At 38.0% G+C, this 26,657-nt stretch overlaps 3 protein-coding genes across 4 annotated transcripts; all 3 read right to left on the reverse strand.

Annotated features, from left to right (window-relative positions):
• Positions 1-441: 441 nt before the first annotated feature.
• LOC147313054 (uncharacterized) lies at positions 442-4,048 on the reverse strand. 2 transcript variants are annotated; one of them, XM_086264998.1, is made up of 9 exons: positions 3,850-4,048; positions 3,303-3,647; positions 2,902-3,180; positions 2,565-2,735; positions 2,006-2,092; positions 1,799-1,827; positions 1,522-1,578; positions 1,311-1,379; positions 442-1,189 (listed from the first exon to the last, which is right to left on the reverse strand). In XM_086264998.1, the coding sequence occupies exons 1-9, from the start codon at positions 3,908-3,910 to the stop codon at positions 1,073-1,075; spliced, it is 1,215 nt and encodes a 404-aa protein (XP_086121124.1). In that variant the 5' UTR covers positions 3,911-4,048; the 3' UTR covers positions 442-1,072. The 2 variants fall into 2 exon arrangements, with proteins under 2 accessions (XP_086121124.1, XP_086121123.1); XM_086264997.1 differs by lacking the exons at positions 442-1,189; positions 1,311-1,379; positions 1,522-1,578 and having other exon boundaries at positions 1,634-1,827; positions 2,914-3,180.
• A 1,482-nt stretch (positions 4,049-5,530) lies between these two features.
• On the reverse strand, positions 5,531-9,677 carry LOC147313055 (uncharacterized). The gene is made up of 7 exons (XM_086264999.1): positions 9,479-9,677; positions 8,932-9,276; positions 8,543-8,809; positions 7,394-7,516; positions 6,650-6,739; positions 6,524-6,552; positions 5,531-6,237 (listed from the first exon to the last, which is right to left on the reverse strand). The coding sequence occupies exons 1-7, from the start codon at positions 9,537-9,539 to the stop codon at positions 6,160-6,162; spliced, it is 993 nt and encodes a 330-aa protein (XP_086121125.1). The 5' UTR covers positions 9,540-9,677; the 3' UTR covers positions 5,531-6,159.
• Positions 9,678-23,397: 13,720 nt separating this feature from the next.
• Positions 23,398-24,388, reverse strand: LOC147313056 (uncharacterized). The gene is made up of 3 exons (XM_086264511.1): positions 24,328-24,388; positions 23,845-24,177; positions 23,398-23,738 (listed from the first exon to the last, which is right to left on the reverse strand). Exons 1-3 carry the CDS (start codon positions 24,386-24,388, stop codon positions 23,398-23,400), a joined length of 735 nt encoding a protein of 244 aa, XP_086120637.1.
• Between the last annotated feature and the right edge of the window lie 2,269 nt (positions 24,389-26,657).

Genomic DNA, 26,657 nt, shown 5'->3' on the forward strand with positions numbered 1-26,657 from the left:
GGCTAAACAATACTTAACCACTGCCTTTAATGTCCTGTTTTCAGTCACATTGGTTAATGTGACTGAAAACTGACTAAAAACATTTTTGTTTCTATTAGTTTTAGTGTTCTTACTATTATAACCAACAATGAAAAAAGGAGACTGGCCATGTGTTGGATTTATGTAAGCATCTTTGTCATATTTAACACCTCATTTTAAGTTGATTGTTTAAGTTGCTGCCAAAGCAAAGCATCTGTGTTTATCCAATGTCCACTATTAAATTAAATAAATCCAACATTATCTTTTTTCAGTGAACACTTCAATATGTGCAGTTATAACAAAATGACACAGGCTCTAAAGTGGTTTCTTCTTAAAATGAAGAAAGTATCTGGATCCTTTATTTAAAGCATTTATTTACAGTGGCAAAAAAAAATTTATTAGTACTTTTTCTTATTTCTAATTTTTGTCCGCACTGTTCAGGATGCATTTGAAGCTGCGCCTTAGACAGTAATGATGTCATGTACTGTGATAGGATGCTATCAGCTAAACTTTTATGACCAGCAGCAAACAGAAAAGGTTTCTTGGAATAAAACGTCAACACATACCCCTCTGGCAGAAACAGTTTAGGTCAAAACAGAAATATATATGTGTGGTAACATGTCTGTTTTTGAAACATAAATGATTTTCAGTTTGGTGTCTGTAGCTCAGGTGTTAGAGCAGGTCAGCTACTAACCAGAAGGGTGGTGGTTTGATCCCAGTCTGCTCCAGTCTGCATGCCAAATATTCTTGGGCAAGATACTAACCCCATGTTGCTCTCCGATGCTTCCATCGGAGTGTGAATGAGTATTAATGTTAGATAGGGAGCACTTAACTGCTTGGGTGAATGAATTTGTTGTATAAAGCACTTTGAGTGCTCTGAAAGAGTAGCTATATAAAAGTGTTATATAAGTCCATTTACCAAAACAATATTATGTTATTAGTTCAAAACAACCAATACGTAAGACAAAAAAAAATAACCCATGACTTTTCACATTCACTCTCTCATCTAAAAAGTGAAACAGCATCTACCATATCTCTTTTCATGAGCATCATCCTACTTCTTTACATCATTGATGGTGGAATAGAGGTGGTTGGGATCATCTCCAGCAGAAGAGGAAACAGCTTTCACTGTGCTGTAGGTCACAGTGTCACCTTCATCATGACCACGGGACTATAGGAAAACATTACAGAACAAAAAAAAAAAACCATTACAGAGCAAGACAAGACATAAGGCTCTTTGAAAATCATGGTCTTACTGCTAACATCATCCCCACAAATATTAAAAATCTCACCCGGGTTTTACTCCTGGTCCTCTTGGGCAAGCTGATGGAGACGTAGGAAACACCATCATCAGCTCCAGCCTACACAGTGAAGACAAAATAACATCTGCTCAGTAATGTCAGTTTAGTTTAATGCAGTTCAGTTCTGGCTGTATTGACTTTTCTGTTAAAATGAAACAAATATTTAGTGCAAATTTATACTGAGATTAGTGTGCAACCTCACCCTGGTTTGATTGGTTCCTGGTCCAGACTGAGTCTCTGCAGCGTTTAAGCTCAGTCCCTGCTCACAAACAGAAGAGTAACTGTGTAAAGATCTAAATGTTACTTAAATAGTTAAACATTGTCAGTGAGGAGCTGATTCAGCTCACTTGCAGCTTTGTCAGCTGTTCTGTTTCTGATGGTAAATCCTGTATTTTATTTAGTCATTTAGAGGCATGAAGTCACCTCTAAAAGTTTATTAGCTCAATCTCATATGAAACAATGGAACTATTTGAACTCACAGTGTTGCCGACCAGCTGCCCTTCTTTTCCTGAAAAAGAAAAAAAACAAAAAAAACCCCACTGCGATTAGTTTCACATTAAAAATCCATTTTTTGCCTGTTTGCTAACGATCCCAATCTACAAAATAAGAAATCTCTTCAATTCACCATTTTCACATTCTTAACATTAGTTATATTATGTTAAACTATAATCTGGGGATGCTTTTACCTTTATGTTTCTTCCATCTGATGACCACAACAATTATTAAGAGTGCTGATAAACCAACGGGAAGGATAATGAGCCATAATAACAAACCTGAAAAGAGAAAGGTACACCTTGAAGCTGTGAACATACATTTTCCCGTAGTGACCACTTCCTGTCAGCGCTCACAGTCTGTAGGCCTGTGTGAAAGAGCTCTAACTAAATGTCCACCCAAAGCCCAGAGTCCACCTGACATTCAGACTTTAAATTTTAAAATCACAACTGTCACTGAATGTCTCCACCCAAGTGTCAGTCGGATATTCAGACATTTGCTGTTGATTTAGTCTCTGTGACATCTTCACCTAAAGAAATGTAATTACAAAATCAAATAAAGAATGATTGTAAGAAAAAAATAAACACCAAGCTGTTTTTAAAAGAATAGATAATGTGGAGAGGTGCAATATGTAACAATCAAACCAGTCAAAGCATCACTGTGAGGGGATTTGAACACATTCTTAACAGTTTATTGCTCGACAACTTGAATTTAAAGGGTCTGAACAATAAAGCAAATTTCAGATGTCTCTACCTTGTGAGGATTTTTTTGATTCTAGAGAAGATTTTGTTGATCTCATTGTTGTTGTTGTTGTTCTCATTGTTGTTGTTGTTGTTGTTGTTCTCATTGTTGTTGTTGATCTCATTGTTGTTGTTGTTCTTGTTGTTGAGGTAAATTTTGCAGTCGTTGATTTTGTGTTTTCACCTAAAGAAAGAAATGAAATAACAAAATAAAACAAAAGTATTCAAATAAAAAAAACCTGCAAACTACATTTACAAAAACAGATAATGTAGAGCGCTGCTATAATTAATAATCATGTCAATTAAACACGTCTGCTCATCACTGTGAAGCGATTTGAACATAATCTCACCTGTTTTCTCACCTGAGGACTTGAGTTTGAAGGGAAACAGTTGTTCTTCTTTAGTGTGTTTATCTGTCACTTTGCACTTCAATGAATTATAAAACTGTGACTTCTGATCACGGTGAGATCTTTGAAATGTCACAGTCACAGAGCAGGAACCTGGTTTTATCTCCACGTCTGATATTTTCTTTTCACCCTCATGCAGCCACTCCACTGTGTGGCTACAGTGTCCATGTGTCAGCACAGAGCAGTTCACAATGACTTTATTGTTGTTCTCATGTTCAGTCACTGGTGAAGATGAAGATATGGAAAGAGAAAAACAACAGAGCATCATCACTGTAATAAATACTGCTGTAATATTTCAGTTTGTTCCAAGTTTGAACTAAAAACATTATGATGTAAATACTCACTGTTAATAACAGACAGATTAATCATATAGTCTGAACCTTCTTTTTGTCCTCCTCTTGTTTTGTACTGTCTGCAGGTGTAAAGACCAACATCCTCAGCTTTGACCTTCTTTATAAGCAGAGAACAGTTCGCTGTAACACTCAGTCTGGTGTATTCAGCTTTAACATTTTCTTTAATCTGTCCATGAACAACCAGCTCTACTGATCGTGTCTGTCTTGAATCAGTGAACATCCAGGTAGTATAGCTGCAGTCATGTTGACCATCTATCACATTTTCACAAGACAAAGTGATGTCATGTCCAGCTCTGGCAGCTCTGAAGGAGGACAAAGTCTGTCCTGTTGTTTCTGCTGAGGATAGGAGAGTGAAATGTGACAAACTATAACATGAACACTGCAGTTAGATTAACAGTTCGTTTAAGGATTATTTTACATCATTTATTTCTCATCTTTTCTTTCCAAGAGTCCAGAAAACTCAAAGTTACAAAGCAAACACGTCTCTCTCAGTTAGAGGAAGAACAGACTATTGTGTGTGTGTTCTGTGTTTCCTTACCTGTAATCTGAAGCATCAGCAGCAGGAATGAAGACATTTGAATCCACATGACTGCAGCCATCGTACTTCTCTGTCTGTCAGTCTCTACTCTCTGCTCTCACATTCACAAATGAGACAGTCTCAGACATGAACACAGCTTCAACTTCCTGCTCACTTCCTCATCAGTGGTTTACTCTTCATCACTTGTTCTGAATTAATTTATTTTACTGCCTTCAAATGTTATTGTCCTCCCTCTCTCTTTATTCATAAAATGAATAATTGAGCTTTTAACAAGAATGTGTGTTGATGCCCACAATGAAACATGTTGATACTGCAGCAAACACCACTGCAGCAGCTGGATAACGACACAGATAAGATGTGTTAGTAGTCTGAGGCCTGAGTTTTTCTGAGAAGTGAAGGGGAAGTATTTCTGTGAGAATGTGGGTACAACAGCAGCAACGCTCTGGACGTGTGAGCCTCTAAGGTTGACCACATAAACATCAGAAACACAAATGATTCACACACTGATGGACTAACAGAGCTGCCTTTAAGTCCTCACCATTTTATTTTTGCTGAGCTGTGGATTCGAAAACACACATTATATGACACACACGAGTAAACCTTTGAACGTTTTTTTGAATTTGCAAAACTACTTAGACTGATTAAATGTTCACAAATGACAAATGTTAACACACTGATGAGAGAGTGACTGTCGTTATTGTCGCCGTCATTTTGAACGTGTGGAAAGTTGATTTAAATCAGTCAGTTTTTAGAATACAAATTCATTACATTAATTTCAAGGTGTTTTAATATTGTGTGAGTATAAGTTGGAATCATCTGATAGGAACAGTGAGAGGAGATGAATTTGTTTGTTATTTAGACAAATGTCAGCAGTCAGTACAAACAGAGGAGCTTAAACTAGTAGAGTCAATGTTTTATATGGAGATGAAAGAACAGGAAGTTATACTGGGGAGAATAATAGAAGCACACTTGTACTGTGGTCAGCACTGCAATGCTGTGGTGTGTGTGAGGTGTCAGAGAGAGACAGCACTACAAAACACAATGATAGTCATCACAGCTAAAGTGTAACACATAATGTTAATGGTTTAATGTGGAGCAACAAAACGTGGCTCCTCATCCCAGCTGAACAAGCGAGGGAGAGAGAGAGAGAGAGGAAGGAACCTTTTGATAGGAGGAACCTCATACACTATGTGCACATCTGTGCCACATCAGTAATCACTCAGTCTTCATTAAGGTTCAGTCTTCCCTGGGTGACTGTGATGAGGACGTGGTCAGTCTGTCCAGTTCTTGTCAAGCTCCAAGTATGTGTTTTTCATTTTTACATTGATCTGGAGGTTACTCTAATAATAAGAAGATAATCAAATATTTTTTTCTCTCTTCAATTAAAAGAAGATTCATTTAAAAACAAAGAAAAAATGTAGTTTGACTTTCCCATTTTCTTGTTTTCTCTTGACTACATTTCACATGTCTTGGTGATTTTATGCGACGTAATGAGAGACATGGAGCCTGCGAGGAAGAGAAGGTTCTGTTTATTCCCAAACAAAAACCAAATAGAACAACCTTATGTGTGTTATCATTTTATTTTACCCATTTATTAGTAAATTTATTCTACATCTCAGGTCAAAACATACATAAAAACACACTACACATACATTATAATATTTTATATATAAATGTGCCTGTCAACTGGTTTATTTCCTTAACATGTGGAGGTAGGACCTCACAAACTTTATTCCCAACCTATTAAAGGATTGTGTTGTACATTAATTTGAAGAATGTTTTTTTTCTTTCTTTATTTTGTTTACAAATATCAAGAAGTAACAAGAAAAGAGAGACCACACCCTGTATATGTTTAAACAGAACAGTTTATGATATCACACAAAAGCTGTCAGCTGAGCTCTGTAGAGTGAGCAATCATGATGAAACAGTTGTAGATTCAAGCTGCTCTTCAAACTTTTGTCCACCAGATGTCACCAAAGACGACTGTGTGCACTTCAGAAAGCTTCATTTAGACATCACTGCCACCTGTTTTTCTCCTGATCTGTTTCTCTGACTTGTCACCTCTTGTGCAGTTTGCTTAAAGGGTTTTATTGGCTGAGTGGATTGTTCTGTGATTCCTCTGTGTACATACATCAATTATCATGAAAAAGGAATAAATGATTATTTGAAGTTATTTTTCTTAATAGTTGAAGCTAAGTGCACAAAGAAAAGAATTTTGCTCCTACATATGAGATAAAATCAAAAAGTAAATGTCAGGAAATATTAAACATATGATTCATTTTTGTGATGAGTTGATGTTGAAGTTGTTGATCAGTGGAGTCTGACAGAAGCAGGAGAGTCTGCAGTGTTTTCATAGTTCACTGTGTCATCATCTTCATCGTTATGCACCTGTTTAAAACAATACTACACACTTTAGATTCACTCTTTGAAATGCTACTTTTGATGAGCTCTCTGATGGTTTATCTTATTATTAATTATTTATTATTTAGTCTCAAAATTCTCCACATTTCTCAATAAACAATAACAGTAACAAAAAAGGTTATAAGTGTTTCTGCAACCTGGTTAAAACTGTGTATTCTGTTTTTTTTTTTCATTTGTACATCCACAGTTAAAAAAGAATACATATCACTAACGTGTTGTTTGCTCTGTGAAGTTATAACAGAGTTAAACTCACAGTGTTTCCTTCCATCTGTGTTTTTATTCCTGAAATGACAAAAATCACAAAAGAGAGCTGAAATAATTAACCTGCAAGTTTATCAAAGCTTTTCTTGTATAAACGTTTCATCTGTGAAGTTCTCACCTTTGGTTTTTGTCCACATGTTGACTGTAACAGCAGATATTAGGAGTGATGCTACACCCACAGACACGATGATGCATCTGAACAGAAAACCTAAAAACAATGAAACCATTTAGATTTCAGCTTTTTGTTCTGTGAAAAGAATAAATGCTGTGATGAAAACATTCAGTTTTGACATTTTTGTTATTAGATTTAAATATTAAGCCTGCTCTTAGGACCGATAATCAAATACATAAATAAGTTAAATGTCCTTACAAGGCACTGAAAAATATTTTTATTTGCATTTAGTTTCTTTTTTAATTTTTCTTTCTTTTTTTTTCTTTCATTTATCTCAAATTGTTTGTGATGAAACAAAAATATAAAGATGCTGAAAAAGTGATGTTGATCAAGGTTCACAGAATTAGAGTGATAATCTGTTTTTGTAGGGACAAATCTGCCTCAGTGGTTTCTGGCTGTAACGTTGTGAGATCACTTGCAAAGAGAGCGCTGCAGCAAAAACCTCCTGGTGATTTCTTTGGTCACTCACAGTTTTCATAAAGACAAACAGGAGCAAGCATTTGCAGACATGTCTGCATCTTCTATGGAAACTATGGCCAACTGTGTTAACCTGCTAGTGACCAAAGCAATCACAATGAGGTTTTTCAGTACAGCACCATAGACTGATTTGAACACAGTCTTAACAGTTTATTGCCCGACAACTTGAATTTAAAGGGTCTGAACTATAAAGCAAATTTTAGATGTCACTACCTTGTGAGGATTTTTTTGATTCTAGAGAAGATTTTGTTGTTCTCGTTGTTGTTGTTGTTGTTATTGTTCTCGTTGTTGTTGTTGTTGAGGCGAATTTTGCAGTCGTTGACTTTTTGTTTTCACCTAAAGAAAGAAATGAAATAACAAAACAAAAGTATTCCAATAAAACAGCCTGCAAACTACGTTTACAACAATCCGGTTGTTCAGTCTGACGTCACTAGCCGTGTCTGGACCTAAACTCCACTGCAGGTCCATATATCAAACGATCACTATGGCATTACTGAGAGTTGAAAAACTGTCTAAAGTCTTTCATCTTTAATAAAATGATCAGGGTTCTGCTCTACCAGGTGTAACAATTGAGTTTAACATCCAGGCATCCATGAAAACTGAATTTATGACATTTAACGGAGTTAGAAGTTAGTAGGGAATTAGCTCGCTAGCTTCTATCTAAATACAATATAGCATGTCCTGACTGCGGGGTTTTGGAAACAAATTAAAACGTACAGCTCTGTTATCACTTCCAACATAAATGAAGACAGAAAACTAAACAGCAGTGACGTTTGTAGGGTTACTGAAGTTGGGCTAGCTGGTATATAATTATGTGCTACGTGACCGCTAGCGACACAGCTATGTTAGCATAATATAAACAAGCTAACTTTTTTCCACTCGATAAAAGTTAACGTGAGTGTTCTCGGTGGTCAGGAACAAATGTAATCGCATGGCAGGATGCTGTAAAAGGACCAAACTTCAGCCAGGAGAACAACTGAGATAATCCATCCACAATACGAGGTTAGTCATTCATATACTGCTTCATGTGCTGGGCTGTAGTTACATCGTAAGGTTTTAAAAACTGAGCTTAAATAAATGATTAGCGGTAATAAAAGCCGAGGGAAGTCAACAGTGATCACTGACTGTTTTAGGAGCTTTTTGAGATCAAATAGAAGAAAATACATAACATTAAACATGTTAACAACACAAAAGCCATATTAAACGCAGACTACTTTAGGCCCGGAAGTAGGATTCGTCGCGTCATCACTGAACAACCCGATAGATAATGTAGAGCGCTGCTATAATTAATAATCATGTCAGTTAAACACGTCTGCTCATCACTGTGAAGCGATTTGAACATAATCTCACCTGTTTTCTCACCTGAGGACTTGAGTTTGAAGGGAAACAGTTGTTCTTCTTTAGTGTAATCATCTGTCACTTTGCACTTCAATGAATTATAAAACTGTGACTTCTGATCACGGTGAGGTCTTTTAAATGTCACAGTCACAGAGCAGGAACCTGGTTTTATCTCCACGTCTGATATTTTCTTTTCACCCTCATGCAGCCACTCCACTGTGTGTCTACAGTGTCCATGTGTCAGCACAGAGCAGTTCACAATGACTTTATTGTTGTTCTCATGTTCAGTCACTGGTGAAGATGGAGATATGGAAAGAGAAAAACAACAGAGCATCATCACTGTAATAAATACTGCTGTAATATTTTAGTTTGTTCCAAGTTTGAACTAAAAACATTATGATGTAAATACTCACTGTTAATAACAGACAGATTAATCATATAGTCTGAACCTTCTTGTTGTCCTCCTCTTGTTTTGTACTGTTTGCAGGTGTAACGACCAACATCCTCAGCTTGTACCTTCTTTATAAGCAGAGAACAGTTCGCTGTAACACTCAGTCTGGTGTATTCAGCTTTAACATTTTCTTTAATCTGTCCATGAACAACCAGCTCTACTGTTGCTGTCTGTCTTGAATCAGTGAACATCCAGGTAGTATAGCTGCAGTCATGTTGACCATCTATCACATTTTCACAAGACAAAGTGATGTCATGTCCAGCTCTGGCAGCTCTGAAGGAGGACAAAGTCTGTCCTGTTGTTTCTGCTGAGGATAGGAGAGTGAAATGTGACAAACTATAACATGAACACTGCAGTTAGATTAACAGTTCGTTTAAGGATTATTTTACATCATTTATTTCTCATCTTTTCTTTCCAAGAGTCCAGAAAACTCAAAGTTACAAAGCAAACACGTCTCTCTCAGTTAGAGGAAGAACAGACTATTGTGTGTGTGTTCTGTGTTTCCTTACCTGTAATCTGAAGCATCAGCAGCAGGAATGAAGACATTTGAATCCACATGACTGCAGCCATCGTACTTCTCTGTCTGTCAGTCTCTACTCTCTGCTCTCACATTCACAAATGAGACAGTCTCAGACATGAACACAGCTTCAACTTCCTGCTCACTTCCTCATCAGTGGTTTACTCTTCATCACTTGTTCTGAATTAATTTATTTTACTGCCTTCAAATGTTATTGTCCTCCCTCTCTCTTTATTCATAAAATGAATAATTGAGCTTTTAACAAGAATGTGTGTTGATGCCCACAATGAAATATGTTGATACTGCAGCAAACACCACTGCAGCAGCTGGATAACGACACAGATAAGATGTGTTAGTAGTCTGAGGCCTGCTGTGCATCATTGTATCTATGAAGTCATTTTTTTTCTGAGAAGTGAAGGGGAAGTATTTCTGTGAGAATGTGGGTACAACAGCAGCAACGCTTTGGAGGTGTGAGACTCTAATTTTGACCACATAAACATCAGAAACACAAATGCGCCTGCTTTTGCACTGGTCACACACTGATGGACTAACAGAGCTGCCTTTAAGTCCTCAACATTTTATTTTTGCTGAGCTGTGGATTCAAAAACACACATTATATGACACACACGAGTAAAGCTTTTTTGCTTTGAATTTGCAAAATTACTTAGACTGATTAAATGTTCACAAATGAGAAATGCAGCTTGTGGGGATAGGTTAATCGGTTAATCCAAATTGCCCATAGATGTAAATGTGCAAGTGAGTGTGAATGGTTGTCTGTCTCTGTGTGTTAGCCCAGTCGACAGACTGGCGACCTGTCCAGGGTGTACCCCGCCTCTCGCACAAATAGTAGTTATTAATACAAAAACGTTTTCACATGTTATTTGTTTGTCTGTATTCAGTCTCATTATTAGCCATGATGGAGAGTTAAACATATTGCAGGTAAGACCATGACATTCAGATTTAATGTTGTTAAACTTATTTTGACATACGTTTTGAGATAAGTCTTAAAAGTACATTGTTTACCTTATTTATTATTGATTTACTTTAATCAGATTTGGCTGGTATTGTATTTAAACGTATGACTCTCACAGTATGTTTATTTAACTGCCCAAATAAATGGTGAGGATATGGCCACAGTGGCTGCGAAGCAAGAAGTTGTTTTTTCATTGTGAAGCATAAATAAACATACCACAAAACCCCTAAGGGAGGAGCCATATTTGTTTTTTGTGTTTGCACGTACCATTATTGATGGTAACTGTGATATTTACAAGACGAAGCTTGAGTATTATTACATACATGATAAGGATGTAAGCATGTTAGCCTACAACACACAAACTCAAGTGGTGTTACCAAGATAGTTGCTGACTGGCAAGAAAATTCTGGAAGAAATCTGGTTACATTCCAAAGCACAAATATAGAAAAAAAAAAAAACAAATATGAAGATGTAATATCTGTATAAAATAGACTTAAAGGGTTTTCCCCTTTGAGAACTAGCAATAAGCTCCGTGTTTGTTAATGCTCCCTTGCAAGAGCTTAAATTAACTAAAATTCAAGTTTCTGTGTGTCTCAGATTTTGTTAAAAAAATTTCTAACTGGTTGTTCTTTGAAAATACCAATACTTATGATAAAGATGGCATTTAAAAGAATAAACATTATCATGCTAGCAATGTGTGGTCAGATGCAAACTCTGTTTTCCCAACTTTTTGCATTGATAACACACAATAAACATTAAGATGAATTTAACCAGCATAATTATTTTATTTTTAGGGAGTTATGTGCAGTGTTCAAAAAATTGAACAGGTGTTATATGAATAATTATCTGCAAACAAAAGCATGACTATCAGTTACAGGCATTTTAATTCATCTGCTCTCAACTATCATGTTTCTTTGTCCCTGTTTTTGTCTTTTTTTGTTTCACACTCATCAATGACAGAGTTTGAAATTTTGCTTCTTTTGCAGACTAGAACAGTTAGTACTTCCTGTGAATACTAAGGTGTGACTTCCTCATCAGCACGTTTGTCTTTGAACATTTTATTTTTAGTCACAAAGGGGTGGATAAAGTCAATGCAAAAAAATAAAAAATAAATTACATCTGAGAGAAAAATACTTAACATTAAATGCTTGAGATCCAATATAATCTTTTACTCATACCATTTTAATGTGGCAAAGAAGCATCACTGACCAGCCCGCTCAGAGCAGCAGAGCTCTGATCTCTTCTTCATTGTCACCACTAAGACTTCAGCCACCCCAACTCTGACAGAAAATAGTTGAATCTGATGTGTTTTTGAGGTCACTTGTTTGATTATGAGGAAGAAAACTTCCAGCAGAGTTTGGACTGAATGTTTAGTTGATCTTGCTAAAAAATGGGCAGGCCTTCAGGAAGGTTTGTTTACCTTCACCAGTTTTTGTCTGTGGTCAGATGATCATATGCATTTATTTGTGCATTAATAACTGTCTACCTTGGTTAAAAGGTGTTTAAGCATAAAGTGAACTTAAAGTCTAGTGGGACTGTATATGAGAATGCATAAAAATGTCTAGAGCGATCAAACTTTGCACAGAGAAAGCAATATTTATTTAAGTATCAGAGGCATGGTGCAATGCTCGCATTATGTCAGCGTCCTTCCTTTTTCACCATCTCCACCTGTAGAGGGAGTCTCAGCTTTCTCAGTAGCTTCATGTCTCATAATATCATGTCTGTTAAGGCAGACAGCATGGAGATGAGAGAGTGTTGTGCCCTTAAACAGGGGAAATAGTGAGGAGAGGTGAAAGAACGGCACAGACACGCAGCTCTCACTCTCACTCGTCTGTATTGAGTTTCAGAAGCAATACAACCAAAACAATATTCTTATGGATGCACTCAGTCTCAGGACAACTGTATCCAAACTAAGTCACTATTGTTCGCTGCATTAGCTGATGAGAATACTTTAGATAACATGAACTGTAGCATTAGACAAAAACATATTTTTAACTCGCACATGTTAGCTGACACAGTCACTAACTTTCCACAGCAATCAAATAATACTTTAAGTACTGCATGTCTTTCAGTAGTTAACTTATACAGATAGTAACAGAAAAATCTTCACACAATATGGCGGAGTAATAGCGAAAACTAGCATACGCAGCAACAGAGATTAACTGGAACTTCTCAGCAAAATAGTCCGCAATTCACATCTTTCACTACAATGAACAATGATAACAATGTAATAATCAACAGTAACACACATTTATACAGATTTGTGCATGACAGTTACCTTAAACAGGGGAAATAGTGAGGAGAGGTGAAAGAACGGCACAGACACGCAGCTCTCACTCTCACTCGTCTGTATTGAGTGAAGGAGGAAGCGCGCGAACCCACCTACTGGAGCCCTGAGGCATTAACAATGGATCAACGCACAATCAACCCAGGCAAAACTTTCGCTGCTTATCTCCCTCTATATTCCCACTGCATATTCTATTCGAAAACATTCAAAGCAACAAATAAAACATTAATAAGGGCATGACATGAAATGTAAGGAACAGAGATGTACAACTTCAAAACTAATCAAATTTATGATCCACCACAAGAGCGGATCCAAATGCAGACAAAGGGGGGTGGAGGTGGACATTAACAAAAACTGAGCAGTTATTTTGGCTGAACAAGAAAACAAACAAAAGCAAAGAATGACTAAAATGGAGGTAACTGTCACGGCTGCCGAGGCGAGCCGTGTGGAATAAATGAGGATCCAATCGCAGGCAGTCGTGGAGAAGTGAAGGTGATTTATTGAACACAAAAAGAATGTGGACAAACAGCAAACGGGGCTCGAACTAAACTAAACTGGGAAACAACTAAACTACAGAGCACAAACCTGAATGAAAACGAGCAGAGGAGGATGACGATGAACAGCAGGGAGAAGACACGGTGGAAACACAGACTGACACTGAGTAATACAGACAAACCGGCAACAGGCAGGAGAACACACAGGGCTTAAATACACACACCAGTAATCAGGGGATGAGAGACAGGAGGGCAACACAGCTGGGAGGAATCTGGGCTGACGGGACAGGGGAAACGTAAACTGATCACACTCACATACGACACGGACCTTCACAATAAAACAGGAAACTCAGACACATGGAACCAGACAAGACATTGAACTAAACAGACAGATTCACAAACAGATGGGGTGACACCATAGACAGACAGATACAGACGCAGACCGAATATAACACAGAACTTAAACAATCATCATCTAGAAAATGATAACAAACTAAAAGCGCTGGGTCACCGACCCAGGACCATGACAGTAAAAAAACATATACAATAAATGGTACATTTACTGTATGAACCGACAACAGACAGAGCAAGACAGAGGACAAATACACAAAAGGGTAACAAAGAAATGAGAACCAGGAAAGAAAAACAGCTGGGACTAATCACACACATACTCATTTTCATATCTTAGTACCATCAAAACTGAATGCCTAATTCTAACCCTCAGCCTAAACCTAACCGCAACCTAATTGTAACCCTGACACTAAAACCACATTTTGAGCCTCAAAAATGCCTTCAAATGCACGCGCGCACGCACACACACACACACACATGCACACACAACACTGCGAGGAAGCAAAACCAAACACACTAAACACATGACAAGGAACTATCAAAATAAAACAGGAAACATGAGACACAGACTGAGAGGCAGACTTGACGCTGGATCTGGGGCTTGGCTAGACGCGACACATGGAACAGACGGGAGGCACAGAGACAGAAACCAAGAGACTAGAAATCACAAAATACTAAAGAATAACTAAGGGAGCCAAGAATACAAAAGACTAAAGCATGAAAATCCACTAAATTTTAGAATATTAATAATCAAAACATAACCACTGGGTCACCATGACAGGACAATGACACAGGTGAAAATGTGACAGGTCATCTGCGCCTGCTTTTGTTTATTTGATTAATCAATTTCAAAACTGCACTGGTCTTCATTAATTCAGACTTAATAATTGTCATTTGCTGTTTAGTAAAGTAATTTCTTGATCTGAAATAGCACAGAGGAAGTCAAACATATCTATGAACTCTTTTCTTTTATAGACCATGTGCAAACAGGCTCTTGGTATATGTGACATAATGGTACTTTACCACACTGGGTATGGAACAGATGAGTCTGAAGGACAGTTAAGCAGTACATGACCAAAGTAGGCCCTCTGAAAATAACCAGATATGCATGACTTTAACGTGACATAAATTACATGATTATTTATGAGATCTGTCCCAAACAATAAGCATTTTCTAACATATATTGTCACAGATTAGGTTTCTGAGTCTTTATTGTTCTCTTACAACCAGAAAAGTTGCTGTGTGTCTTGTAAAATTCTAAAATTAAAAATTAGAATCATAATATATCTAAAGTAAAATGATATACAGGTATGCAGTGAAATGTCAGAGCTTAGTACAAACAAGAGAGGTTTAATAATAGTGATGAGATAACAGGAAGGGGAAGTGGCAATAATACACGCAGCTTTTACTGCTGCTGATTTATCACTGCTCTGCTCAATAGAGTCCAGTCTTCACTTCAGAAACCACTCTTCTCTTTCACAAGTCTTTTTCCGCCCAGCTGGTAAGTTATTTGAGTTTATTAAATCAAGGACAGCACATGAGACAATGATACACGATAAAGCAATGCAACTGTTGTTTTGTACAGAGGTTTTCTAGCCAAAAGCTAGTGTCATACCAGTTGCCTTGTTCCCAACATCGCCACTGACTGCTCTCAAACGTGCCACCCATGCTCCAGAGTCAGCTGGTGTTTGCATAGTTTCAGTGTTACAGCCTGCCTCCTACATCAGCCTGCTCCAGTATCAAAGTCACAGCTAACCTTTGCATGTTTAGCTTTTAAGTTCCTGCTTGGATCAACCTCCCAAGCTTCTGATCCAGAGTCGTGACTGGACACAACCTTTCCAGTGACAGCATCTGAACCAGAGCTAGTGCTTCTCATTCTTTTACTCCTAAGATGGATGAGGCCTCAGCCATCTGATTCCCAACCTGTGACTGCCTGCCCATGCTCTTCTTCAGTACCATTGCTCTGAAGGGTTTCGCCTCTTCTGTTGGCTTCCTAGAAGCACTCTGCTTCAACAGTTTCACTAAATAGTTATTTTACTCTCCTCAGCTCAGGTTTCGTTACAATGTGAATCATGTGTTTATTTATTTGTAAGCTAAAACATCAGTATAAATTAAACTAAGTCATAGATGTTATACTTTCTGGTTTTATATGCAGATAGTTAGGTGTTCATTTGTGTTATAGCAGCTTAATGGAATGTGGAAAAGCAGGGATGTTTTTGGGGGGATTTTTTTACATTATATTTTATTTTTTCCACAAAAAACATCTTAATTAGTAGATGCAAAACTTACAAAACTTACAGTTGGAGTAATAATTAATATTATATCATAGACACAGTTAGATCAGGTAATTCAATTGGACTTAAACAAGTAAGTTTTTGTTACATTTCCAAAACAAAGTAACAATATTAAAAAGGCAAAGAGATATAAAATATTGACTTTGCCTACAGTACATGAGCACACAGTATAAAACGTTAACCTCAACCTCTAGAGGGAGTGTCAGTGGTTTCTTTGTTTCACTACCTCGAAAGCTTGGTGCTGTTTGTATTCATGATTGTACATTAAGAGCAAATTTTTTCACAATTGTTATTTTCACAGGTGTCTTTTATACAGATGATGAGTTCAAACAGGTGCCATTCATACAGGTAACAAGTGGGGGACAGAAAAGTGTCTTACAGAAGACGTTACAGGTCTGTGAGAGCCAGAGATTTTCCTTGTTTGAGGTGACCAAATACTTATTTTCCACCCTGATTTACGAATAAATTCTTTACAAATCCTACCATGTGAATTCATGGATTTTTTTTTCACATTCTGTCTCTCACAGTTGAAGTGTACCTCTGGTGCAAATTACTGACCTCTGTCATCATTTTAGGTGGGGGAACTTGCACAATCGGTGGCTGACTAAATACTTTTTTGCCCCACTGTAGTGAAGCCAGAGACCTGAGAGAGGAGTGCGCACTGATAACTGACTGGGAAGTTATTGAACTGTTTACAGAAACATCCAGCCATATGTGTGTAGTGCCTTGATAAACACTCCCCAAGTATACAAACATACCAGTGTGTCAGATCTATGATTACAATTACATATTAATGTTACAGCTACAGTAGCCAAAAGGTGGTGCATTATTTAACTGGCAAATTATTACTTTATATTTTTAAGATGGGGAAAAAACATTTTCAATAACCAAAAAATCATATTGTAAATCAAATACGTCGAGCAATTATATACATCAAGTTGAGGTAGTTCATCATAATTTCTCTGTTATCTCAGCTCTAACACGTAAACACTGCGTGGTGATAAGTATAAGGACGTTGAAAAAATGGTGCAGAAACCTGCAATCTGTAAGATGGAAAAACCACACAAATGTGGAAGAGTGGATTTGTACAAAATGAAACAGATGGGAGTGGATAGATGCAAGGTTATCAGTGGTTACAGACTCGTTCAATAAAGAGTATTTATGTTGCATCACAAGACAGCTGATCAGTTTGTTTCACTAACTCATCTAAACAAGGCTTTTTGCAGAGAGTATAGCATCCGTGGCAGTTTGTCTTCAAACAACAACCGTAATCTCCACTTTTTGACAAAAATCGATTATCGACTTGAATCTGGAAATTCCTTTTTATCAAAATCATCAATATTTTTTCCTTAATGTGGCCATAATACTCCTTCATAGGTAAAGTCATATTACATGTTGATGCAATATTTGTATTTTAATATGTGTCCTTACCTTTACACTGAAGTATTAGTAGAGAGAATAAAAACACTTCAATCCATCTGAATAGGACCATGGTGCTTCTTCTGTACTCATACACACTAATGACACTGCATCTAAAGATTTGACTTGTTAAAGATAAATACTTGTGCTGTGTGGGGTTTGCGAGGTGTCACTTCCTGCTAGTGACTTCATTCTCCTCTGTCACATCTTGGCCAACAATAGATTATAGGAAGTCAAATGTGTGAAGATTGTCAGTTGAGATAAGTGTAATGAGAAATGCAGCTCTCTTTTATTTCTCTTTATTTTGTGATTATTAGAAAAAAAAACACAACCAGGTTTCAGTGTGATGTTTGAGAATGCATATTAACTGACATAAAGAGTTCATTTATTCTGCCACCTAAATTTAACTCCTAATATCATTGATGCAAAACAATGATGCCATCAGAACAAGTGTCAGTAGTCTGAAACCTCTTTAGAAGTCTGATGTCATTTTCTCTGCGTACCAAAATAGGTGTTTTGTTGAGAATGTGGCTACAAGAGCATTTATTGAGATAAACATCATGATAAAATTACAATTTTCCCATCATACTATGTCCGTTTATTTTGTTGTGAAAGTAAACTTTTGCAAAAATTATTTCTTCAAGACAAAATAAAAATCAATAAGCAAATAAGGTCAAATGCAAGACAAATGCTAACACCTGCTGCTCTCTGGCAGCAGCACCATGCTCTCCCTTGTTTTAAATGCACTTTAGAACAACACGCAGCAACACTACACATGAGCGGGAGGAGGGAGGTATGGGGTCTTCACACACCCCCGTTCTCTGCTAGCCATCGGGGCGGGGGGGCTGGGAGGAGATGTTGGCTGTCCGATTGGCCTCCCTGCTGCTGCGGAGCCTGGGACGGTCTGCTTGCCTCCACCCCGGGGGGAAGGGTAACATCTCTTGGGTCTGGGTTCTGTTTCCCCCTCTGGGGGCGAGGGTACCTGGACCCGGGGTATAGAGTATGTTTGGGGAGTGTGATTGTGTGTACATGTCCATTTATGTCAATCCTTACGTTGGGTGAGTGCTGAGTGTTTGTATATGTGTGCATGAGGGTGGGAATGCATGTTTGTGTCTGTGTGTGCCTGTTTGTCTGTGTCTATATGTCAGGTCGGGTCTTAGACTCCACCTCTCTGGGAACTCCCAGGCCCTCCTAGGCCTATCTCCCCTCACCACACTCCCTGCCGGTGACTGATGCCCTCAGGGGTCGGTGCATTGGTGGTTCTTGGTGTCCGGGGCTGGGCACTCAGGTATGTACCGGCTCACTCCCGGTGGCTACCTGGCGGGGCCTGGCGCCTGTTGCTCGGTCAGGCCTCTTCCGGGGCCTCCGGCCTCTGGGCCTGCGGCTCGGTTCACTCTGGCACAGCTGGGCGGGCATGCTGGTGCAGCCCCCTCTAGCTTCTGCTCGGTGGCTACTGGGTGACGCCTCGTCTGGGGATCCTCAGCCCTTCCCATGAGGGTGGCACGGATGCCCCTCCGGTGGTCCTCCTTGGGCTCTCGCACTCTGGGGCCTCTGGATGTCTGGGGCCTGGATCTCCTCCATGCCTGCTTCACGCCCTGGGGGACGGGGCTATGGCTTGCTACATCCTCTTGCAGACCATTACATGTGGAAACCATTGGAATACAAGCGCGCTGATCCACACAGGTATGCACACGGGTGTTCACTGCTCGTAGACTTAAATTACACCTTTCTTGGCTGCTACTTCAAAGCACATTGTGCGCTGTCTGTCCTGCGTGCTGCACAACAACATTGAATATTTAGTATTTACTGCTGTTTACACTTAGCTAGATTAATGCGATGGTGTTGTGTTTAGTATGTTGCTTTGGTTTTTTTTTTTGCTTGTTTTCTATTCTTCTTCTCTCAACAGGTGATCCAGGAGTTTTTATTTTTTCTCCCCCCCTTTCTCACTGTCCCTCTCCCCTTCTGTTTTTCTTTTCCTTCCTCTTTCTCTCTCCCTTTCCTATCCCTCACTCATGTCTGAGTGAGGGATAGGTATTGCAAGTCAAATACCAGGAGACGGAGCAGGTGACAGATCTGGGGGTTAGGAAGTTCAGGGCATTTGAAGGGTTTTACGTTGCAATATAAAGCACTTTGAGGCAACTGTTGTTGTGATTTGGTGCCATATAAATACAACTCAACTGCACTGAATTGACCTGGAGGGGGGCAGGCAGAGCAGAAGAACACTTCAGGGGGCCAACTTGAATGCGGGGAAAGTTAGGAATTTTGTTCCGAGGATCAAAGCTGGAGCAGGAAAAATGTCTTTACAATAAAGAGGGTTTAATATAATAAAAAGGTTCTCTACACACCAGAGGCCTGGGAGCTTTAAGGGGTGTTTACCTCTGACATAAATTAGTCACTATGAGGTGTCACTTCCTGATAGTGACTTTAGTCTCTTCTTTTGGAGCTCTCCCTCCACCTTCACCTTCTTGACTAGAGAATGTTGTGGTGGCAGATTTCTTTTCTCATTTATTAATCACATATTTAATCAAATCACATTAGTTATAGTAATATCACTTTCTCTCTTTACTATAGTAAGAGCACTCCTGTCACTAGTTTGCATGCATGGGGAATGTTAACACAGTGAGGCCATTGTAATGGGAGACGTTAAACAGATAGTGAGACTCCTTCTGTTTATCAGGGATGTAAATCCTTAGGTGACAGCCAAGCAGAAAACAAGGTCATAATTCTCTCTGTGAGGGAGAAGGTATAGCCCCCCCCCCCCCCCCCCCCCCCCGTGAGAGGGGCCCCGAGAAACACTAGAAACTTATGATCACTAAACTGAGACAGACCTGTTTGTCTGTTTATGTTGCTGTCAGATGGTTTGTTAAAATAAACATTATGTAGAAATCTAACTTATAGCCATCCATTATCTTCCTTCTCAGGGTCACAGTGCTGCTGGAGGCTATCTCAGCTACCAGAGGGCAAGAGGTGAGATCCAACCTGGACAGGTTGCCAATCTGATTGCCAGCCTTATTTTACATATAACTTAACTTTGTTCCTTTTGCTTGTTTTTTTGTTTTGCATCTTAGCCCGGTTTGTAAGTGTAGGATGCTTTGACATTGAAGCTTCTAAGAGTACAATATCCAGTGATTATACACTTGCTTTTTATTGTGGAATGCAGATTTTACCTTTTCCCACCAGGGGGCAGAATTTGTCTGTTTCCCACTAGTTACAGGGCTGTTATGGCGTCGTTTTTGTGTCACTATTCTGAGCGCACGTAAAAAAGAAATTGAGCGCACGTAAAAAAAAATTTGCAGGTGCAAGTGTTGCATTTTCAGGAGAAATTTATTTTGAGCGAAGAAAAGCTAAATTTGAGTGAACAAAATTCATTGCTGCGTGCAAAAAATGTATTTCAGTGTTTGCTATTATCCACACACACACACAATAGCAGCCCCTCTCGCTCAGTTTTTGCACTTGCGTTCGCTCGCAATGTGTTGCTCGCGCTCTCAACATTTCTGCCCGTGCTCGCTCAACTCTTACTGTACACCATTATATTTGTGCCACAAAACCAGAATCCCTCGCCTCAACAAGGAAGAGATGGATAAGATGGAGATAGAGACCCAACAAAGCAGTGAAATAAACAGTTACTTTTTGATTGTTTAATAGTGGTTATGTTCAAAGCATGCCAAACAAGAAACATGAAACATGATGTTTTTTTCTTTTCTGAGACCTATTTAGTTTTTATTGTTGTAGATGTAAATAACACAAAAATATATTGAAAGCCATAATTTTATTTCCTAATGCTGAGGACCCAATATATTCAAATTCAAACAAATTTCCCACGTGTGGGACTAATAAAGGTTATCTTATCTTATCTTATCTTATTCACATTCTCTACCTCTAGAGGGAGTCTCTGCTCTGTGGCTTTATGGATGATGGAGGTGATTTGCAACTGCTTTGCTCTATCAACACTAAAGCAGGATGTGTTTTCATTATTCAGTGTAGAAAAAAAACAGAATTATCCTTTAAAAGTTGCATTAAAGAAAGATTACATAATATAACACTGAGATAAGTAAAGACAATTGTCAGGTTGTTAAAAATCATTGTTTTACTACTTAATAATAGCACTAGCCCCTTTAATTTAGATCTAGATCATCGGTAACTGAACAATCAGGCAACATTCAAAGCATTTTTAAATATGTTGAGTGAACATGACTGGATTTATTTCTTTGATTTGTTGACTGTGGAGGAGACGTTGCTAGGATTAAACTCCAGAAGAAGACGAGAAGGCTTTCACAGCTGTAGGTCACACTGTCACCTTTATCATCACCACCTAGAGCTTAGAAGAAGAAATAATTCTATACTTAATAATACTTAAACAATAATAATAATAACAACAACAATAATAACAGAACTGATATTAACATCCTCACTGTAACCCATCACAAAGCTTACTGTGCCTTCTTCTCTGGTGTTATTGGTGTAGCTGATGGAAGCCAAGGAAATGTCATCTTCAGGTTCAGTCTACATAAGGACGATCACATAATGATTGCTAACACATTAATCCAAACCTTGATTTAAGTATTAAAGTATTTTGCACATAGACACAGTTCAGAGAATGTGAGTCTCTGCCGTGTTTAAACTCGGTCCCTGCACACAGCTTATAAAATTAAGTGTAGGTATTCTGCTGAAACTTGAATATATGCATTTCGTGAATGGTTGGAGAGTGGTTGTTAGGAGTTGCTGGCATCGGATAATGTGACGTTTTTCATAAAGTGGTATATAGTACTGCACCAAAAACCTTCTTACAATTGCTTTGGTCACTAGTAGGTTCCTGCTCCCATGAGCAATTTGGATAGAAGACAACAATTAGCTAGCACTTGCAAACTACACTTGCAAGTGGTGGTAAAAATATGAAAAGAGCACACAAACCGGGAGCAGAGAATGTTCTCTGTCGAAGTAAAAGCTGCACCTTTTGAAATGTGTACTTTATAGTTATAAGGCACAACTTTTCATTTGAAGGTGGACACTCTCTGATGGCAGTTTCCATCGCACTTTTAAAGTTTCACTACATGTCAGAGAGTAAATGGTGACTGCTTGTAGACAAGTCAACATCTTCCATGTGAAATATGACTGAAATTAACACACTCCTTTTCAACCAGTCACAAAGTGACACAGACAACTACAGGCCAGGTTTGTTCATTTTTAGATTCTCCACATTAAATCAACTTTTTCTGTAAAGTTTTACTTTCACTATATTAAATTTTTTTATTTTCCTAGGGTCATACAGGTGTAGAGAACTTAACAGACAATCACCAAAACTCAGTTTTTTATTGAAGAATCAGAATGATCAATGGATGAAACTCACATTGTTCTGTCCATCCATTTCCATGTTCCCTGCAAAGAGGAAAAAATTGAGTTGCGCTTCTAGTTCTGAGTCTGTGTTCTTATAGTTATTATAGAAAACGGTGTTGTCTCAACTGATTAAACTGGTAAAGACTGGTTGTCTAATTTAATAATCTAAGACTTGTCCACATAACTTGAACTTCATCATGTCATGAGTCAGCAAAACACATTAAATTTAACAGTTAAAACGCTGATTTACATTTGTCCTGTTCTCACCTCTAGTTTTCTTCCTTGTGATCATCACCACAGCAGCAACTAAGACTGCTACTAAAGCAGGAAATATAATATGCTCCCATGACCAACCTGGAAAGAAAATTAATCCATGTTGAACTTACTTTTAAAAAATCTAAGGATTAATATTTATTTTTACTGACACATAGTTATTTTTTTTAAATCATAGTGGTGATGAGTACAATTTTAGCACTTTTTTTGTATTTCCCTTCTGATGTAGCCTATTGCAAAATCTAATTATCATGAGTGATCCTGTTTTCATTACTGTTTTTTAATTATTCTGCCTCCGGTGCTGGATTTGGTGTCACTATTAACTTTTTTGCTGTTGTGGATTTTTTTGTTGTCATTGCATTCTCACCTGAAAACACAAAACAGCAGCCAAATCAAATCTGTACAATGAAAATGTGTCTTATGTTCCTTTTCCCCAATCAATGGCAAAAACATGCAGAATATTATGGCTGAAATGGCTGTTTAAACTTAAAAAGATTTACAGATGAAGCTTTTTTTAATGATACTCTTTACTTTGAGGTAATAGCAGCTTGTTTTCTCACCTGACGACTGAGAGCTGAAGGGAAACAGCTTCACTTTGTTACTGGACTCATCTGTCACATTGCACTTCAGAGACTCATAAATCTTTGACTTCTGATTAAGTTGAGATTTAAATGTCACTGCTGAAGAGCAGGAACCTGGTAATATCTTCATGTCTGTATAGATGTTCTCTTCACCCTCGTAGAGCCACTCTACTGTGTATGTACAGGGTTTATATGCCAACAAGGAGCAGCTCAAGATGGCTTTGTTACCGTTGTCATGTTGAGTCGCTGGTGAAGACAAAAGATGAGAGAAAAAATAGTTTAATCACAGTATTGAATATTTTAATGTTTCACGCACAGTTTGAGCTGAAAAAATTATGAATGAAATACTCACTGTTAATAACGGAAAGATAGACATCAAACTCTGAAACTTCATTTCCTGATTTGATTTGTCTGCACGTGTAACGGCCAGCATCCTCAACTGTGACCTTGTTTACAACCAGAGAACAGTCTTCACTAACACTCAGCCTGGCTGACTTAGCTCTAACATCTTTGTGAATCTGCCCATGAGTGGCCAACTCCACTACTGCCGTGTCTGTTGAACCACTGAAGGCCCAGGTAGTACTGTTACAGTCATCCTGACCATGTGTCACATTTTCACAAGGCAAAGTGAGGTCATCACCAACTATGACAATAGAGACAGATTGAAGTAGATGAAGTGTTGGTGCTGAGAAAAAAAAGAGAAATATGACAGATAAAGATCACAAATGTGACTTGGCGCAAATTTAGTTTGAGGATTATTTTTGATACGAAACAAGTTGGTCTCAAATGTAGTCTCATTGAGTCAAACAAAGTTGCCAGCAAAACTTGTCCTTACTTGTAAACTGAAGCATCAGAAGCAGAAATACAGTCATTTTAACGCTCCCGAATTCAGCCATCTCTTTCTCGTTCTCGTGCTCACTAATGACACAGTCTCTTGTATTTTCTTAAAGTTACACACAGCTTCTGCTTTATGTGGTTTTTGAGGTGTTGCTCTGTCATAGTGACTTTAGTCTGCCTCTTGCACACCTATCAATTGTTAAAAAATATAAATTTTTAACCAAATTTAGTGTACGTATGAGTAGAGAGACAGTTTTTCATTTAATGTTGTTTTTCTCATATTTTTAATGCATTTTCACAGTAGACAGTGGTGCGTTTTTACCTCAACGGAGAATCTAAAATTAGAATCATAAATGGCATTAAGATAGAGTATACAGGGGAATATGAATATGACAATGTAGTATTATTTTCATATAATTCATCAGCATTAAAAACTGAAATGTTTGCAATGAAAAGTAGGCATCCTGTAGCAGCTACCATGCCACAGTGGTGAAACACAGATAAGATGCTTTTGTGGTCTGCGACCTGCTGGTTCCTCATTGCATGAAGAATTCTTTGACGTGAATGGGAAAGTGTTTTAGTAAAAACAGGGATACAATAGCACCAGAGCTCTGGGCCCTGTTTTAGGGCTTTTATGTGTCTGGGTAGGAAGATACTATTGTGGGTTTGTCAACCCTTGGATGAGGTAAACTCCAAGTTCCAGAGAGAGAGTTTACTTAAACTTTGAACAACTTAGTCCCTCGTTGGCAATTTTTCTTCAACAACCTCTGAGCTCTCCCCTCCTTCTGCATTTGAAAAAAGCTGAGTGATGCTTTATGCCATTTCCTCATTCATAAAGTTTCCACCAACACAGAGTACAAAAAGATAGGTTATACATACTATTTATTGCTTTTATGCTCTGTGTTAACATGAGTAAATGGAAATTGTATCATATCTCCTTGTTTATTTTTAAAACTTTTTAAATGTTAAACATAATGTGTTACCTTGTATCATATAACTAAATATTACTTTGTGTTTAACAAATTAGGTTACCCACATCTGTTCTTTTTAATGTTTTAGTGTAAATACTCTCCCATGACTGAAAATGATATGTTTGACAACTTTACTGTGAGATGGTTTTTGTGCATAATACACTGCAAGACGGAAGACATATTGCACCCACATTCAAATATATGACACAAACTTACATGTATGAAATGATCCTCTCACTGATGTGCTGACTTTCATATTTATTATTTACATGTCACTGTATTTAATTTAGTAATTTAAAAAAATGTTGTCATAATGTCATTGTATTTAAAGTAAGAGCTGGACGTAATATTTTGTTTGTGGCAATGCCACACATACACTAAAAAATGTGGCAGTACTAACTCACTGATTAGTGGCTCAAGACAAGAACATGACCGACTGAGTGCTTCAGTGGACTGTCCTCTGGTTCTGGTACAATACATTTTTGAATTTTCAAATAGTCATTAAAGTATTAAAAAAATCAAATACAGTATTATCTTTATTTGAAAATACAGAGTATAGTTGCTGCCTTCTTATTTGTGACTGGTAGGATGTGATGCCCCATGACTGGCAGAAGGTGGTGGCAATGGTGCAAAAAGCCATGTCCCAGCTTTTTTATTTTCCTACATCTGTGATCATGAAGATGTCGTGATGGTGTCTGAAAATGCTGAAGGCTTCTCCCTCTGTCAGACTTCACAGAATGACTGAAAACTTCAACATCAGCTCACCAAACCAGTACAAGCCCAGATTTGGATGTTTCATACTGTCAGTATGACATGTAACAAAGTGTAAGAATAAATGTTTGTGTACTCAACCATTTTTTCCTCTTGTTAAGAAATAACAAGACAGAAATGAGTTTCATCAGTGTAATTATTTTTAAAATATCCATTTTATGTTCTAATAGGACACAATGAGAAGCAATGATGATGTTAATACTCTCAGAAACAGACAGAAGAACAATAAAATCTAATCCTCAATGCCCTCTGATATGACCTTTCTGTAGGTTCAGTGATCGCCATCATAAATCTTGAACCTTGAATCAGACACCCACTTCCAGTCAGCCAGTCAATTCCGCTCCTGTGTTTCCTTGACTGAAGTCCATGATATTATTATGATAGTTATCCTGACCATCAATCTTACTTTTTGTCATGTGACTGGCAGAATGAATGACCCATTCGCAAAGCAGTGAAAAAAGTTCACTCCAGCACTTGCAATGTAATTAGATGATTACAGTTCATTTATAGAACGAAGAAAGTTGTGGAGAGGAGAAGCTGTACAGCAATACAGCTTTTGAGTAGTAGAGTAATGGACAACATTTTT

The sequence above is a fragment of the Aulonocara sp. 'chitande type north' Nkhata Bay genome, linkage group LG15, assembly GCF_057382095.1.
Source record: "Aulonocara sp. 'chitande type north' Nkhata Bay isolate Kocher_YH1m ecotype deep benthic linkage group LG15, A_spYH_male_GT1.1, whole genome shotgun sequence".
In the NCBI taxonomy this organism is placed as follows: domain Eukaryota; kingdom Metazoa; phylum Chordata; class Actinopteri; order Cichliformes; family Cichlidae; genus Aulonocara; species Aulonocara sp. 'chitande type north' Nkhata Bay.

Excerpts from the sequence above, each read along its gene's own strand:
- LOC147313054 (XM_086264998.1), bottom strand. The coding sequence starts at position 3,910 with ATGGCTGCAGTCATGTGGATTCAAATGTCTTCATTCCTGCTGCTGATG. Across the intron at positions 3,648-3,849 it reads GCTGATGCTTCAGATTACAG|CAGAAACAACAGGACAGACT; the intron begins GTAAGGAAACAC and ends TCCTATCCTCAG. Across the intron at positions 1,190-1,310 it reads GGACCAGGAGTAAAACCCGG|TCCCGTGGTCATGATGAAGG; the intron begins GTGAGATTTTTA and ends GTTTTCCTATAG.
- LOC147313055 (XM_086264999.1), bottom strand. The coding sequence starts at position 9,539 with ATGGCTGCAGTCATGTGGATTCAAATGTCTTCATTCCTGCTGCTGATG. Across the intron at positions 9,277-9,478 it reads GCTGATGCTTCAGATTACAG|CAGAAACAACAGGACAGACT; the intron begins GTAAGGAAACAC and ends TCCTATCCTCAG. Across the intron at positions 8,810-8,931 it reads TAATCTGTCTGTTATTAACA|TGACTGAACATGAGAACAAC; the intron begins GTGAGTATTTAC and ends CATCTTCACCAG.
- LOC147313056 (XM_086264511.1), bottom strand. The coding sequence starts at position 24,388 with ATGGCTGAATTCGGGAGCGTTAAAATGACTGTATTTCTGCTTCTGATG. Across the intron at positions 24,178-24,327 it reads TCTGATGCTTCAGTTTACAA|CACCAACACTTCATCTACTT; the intron begins GTAAGGACAAGT and ends TTTTTTTCTCAG. Across the intron at positions 23,739-23,844 it reads CTATCTTTCCGTTATTAACA|CGACTCAACATGACAACGGT; the intron begins GTGAGTATTTCA and ends TGTCTTCACCAG.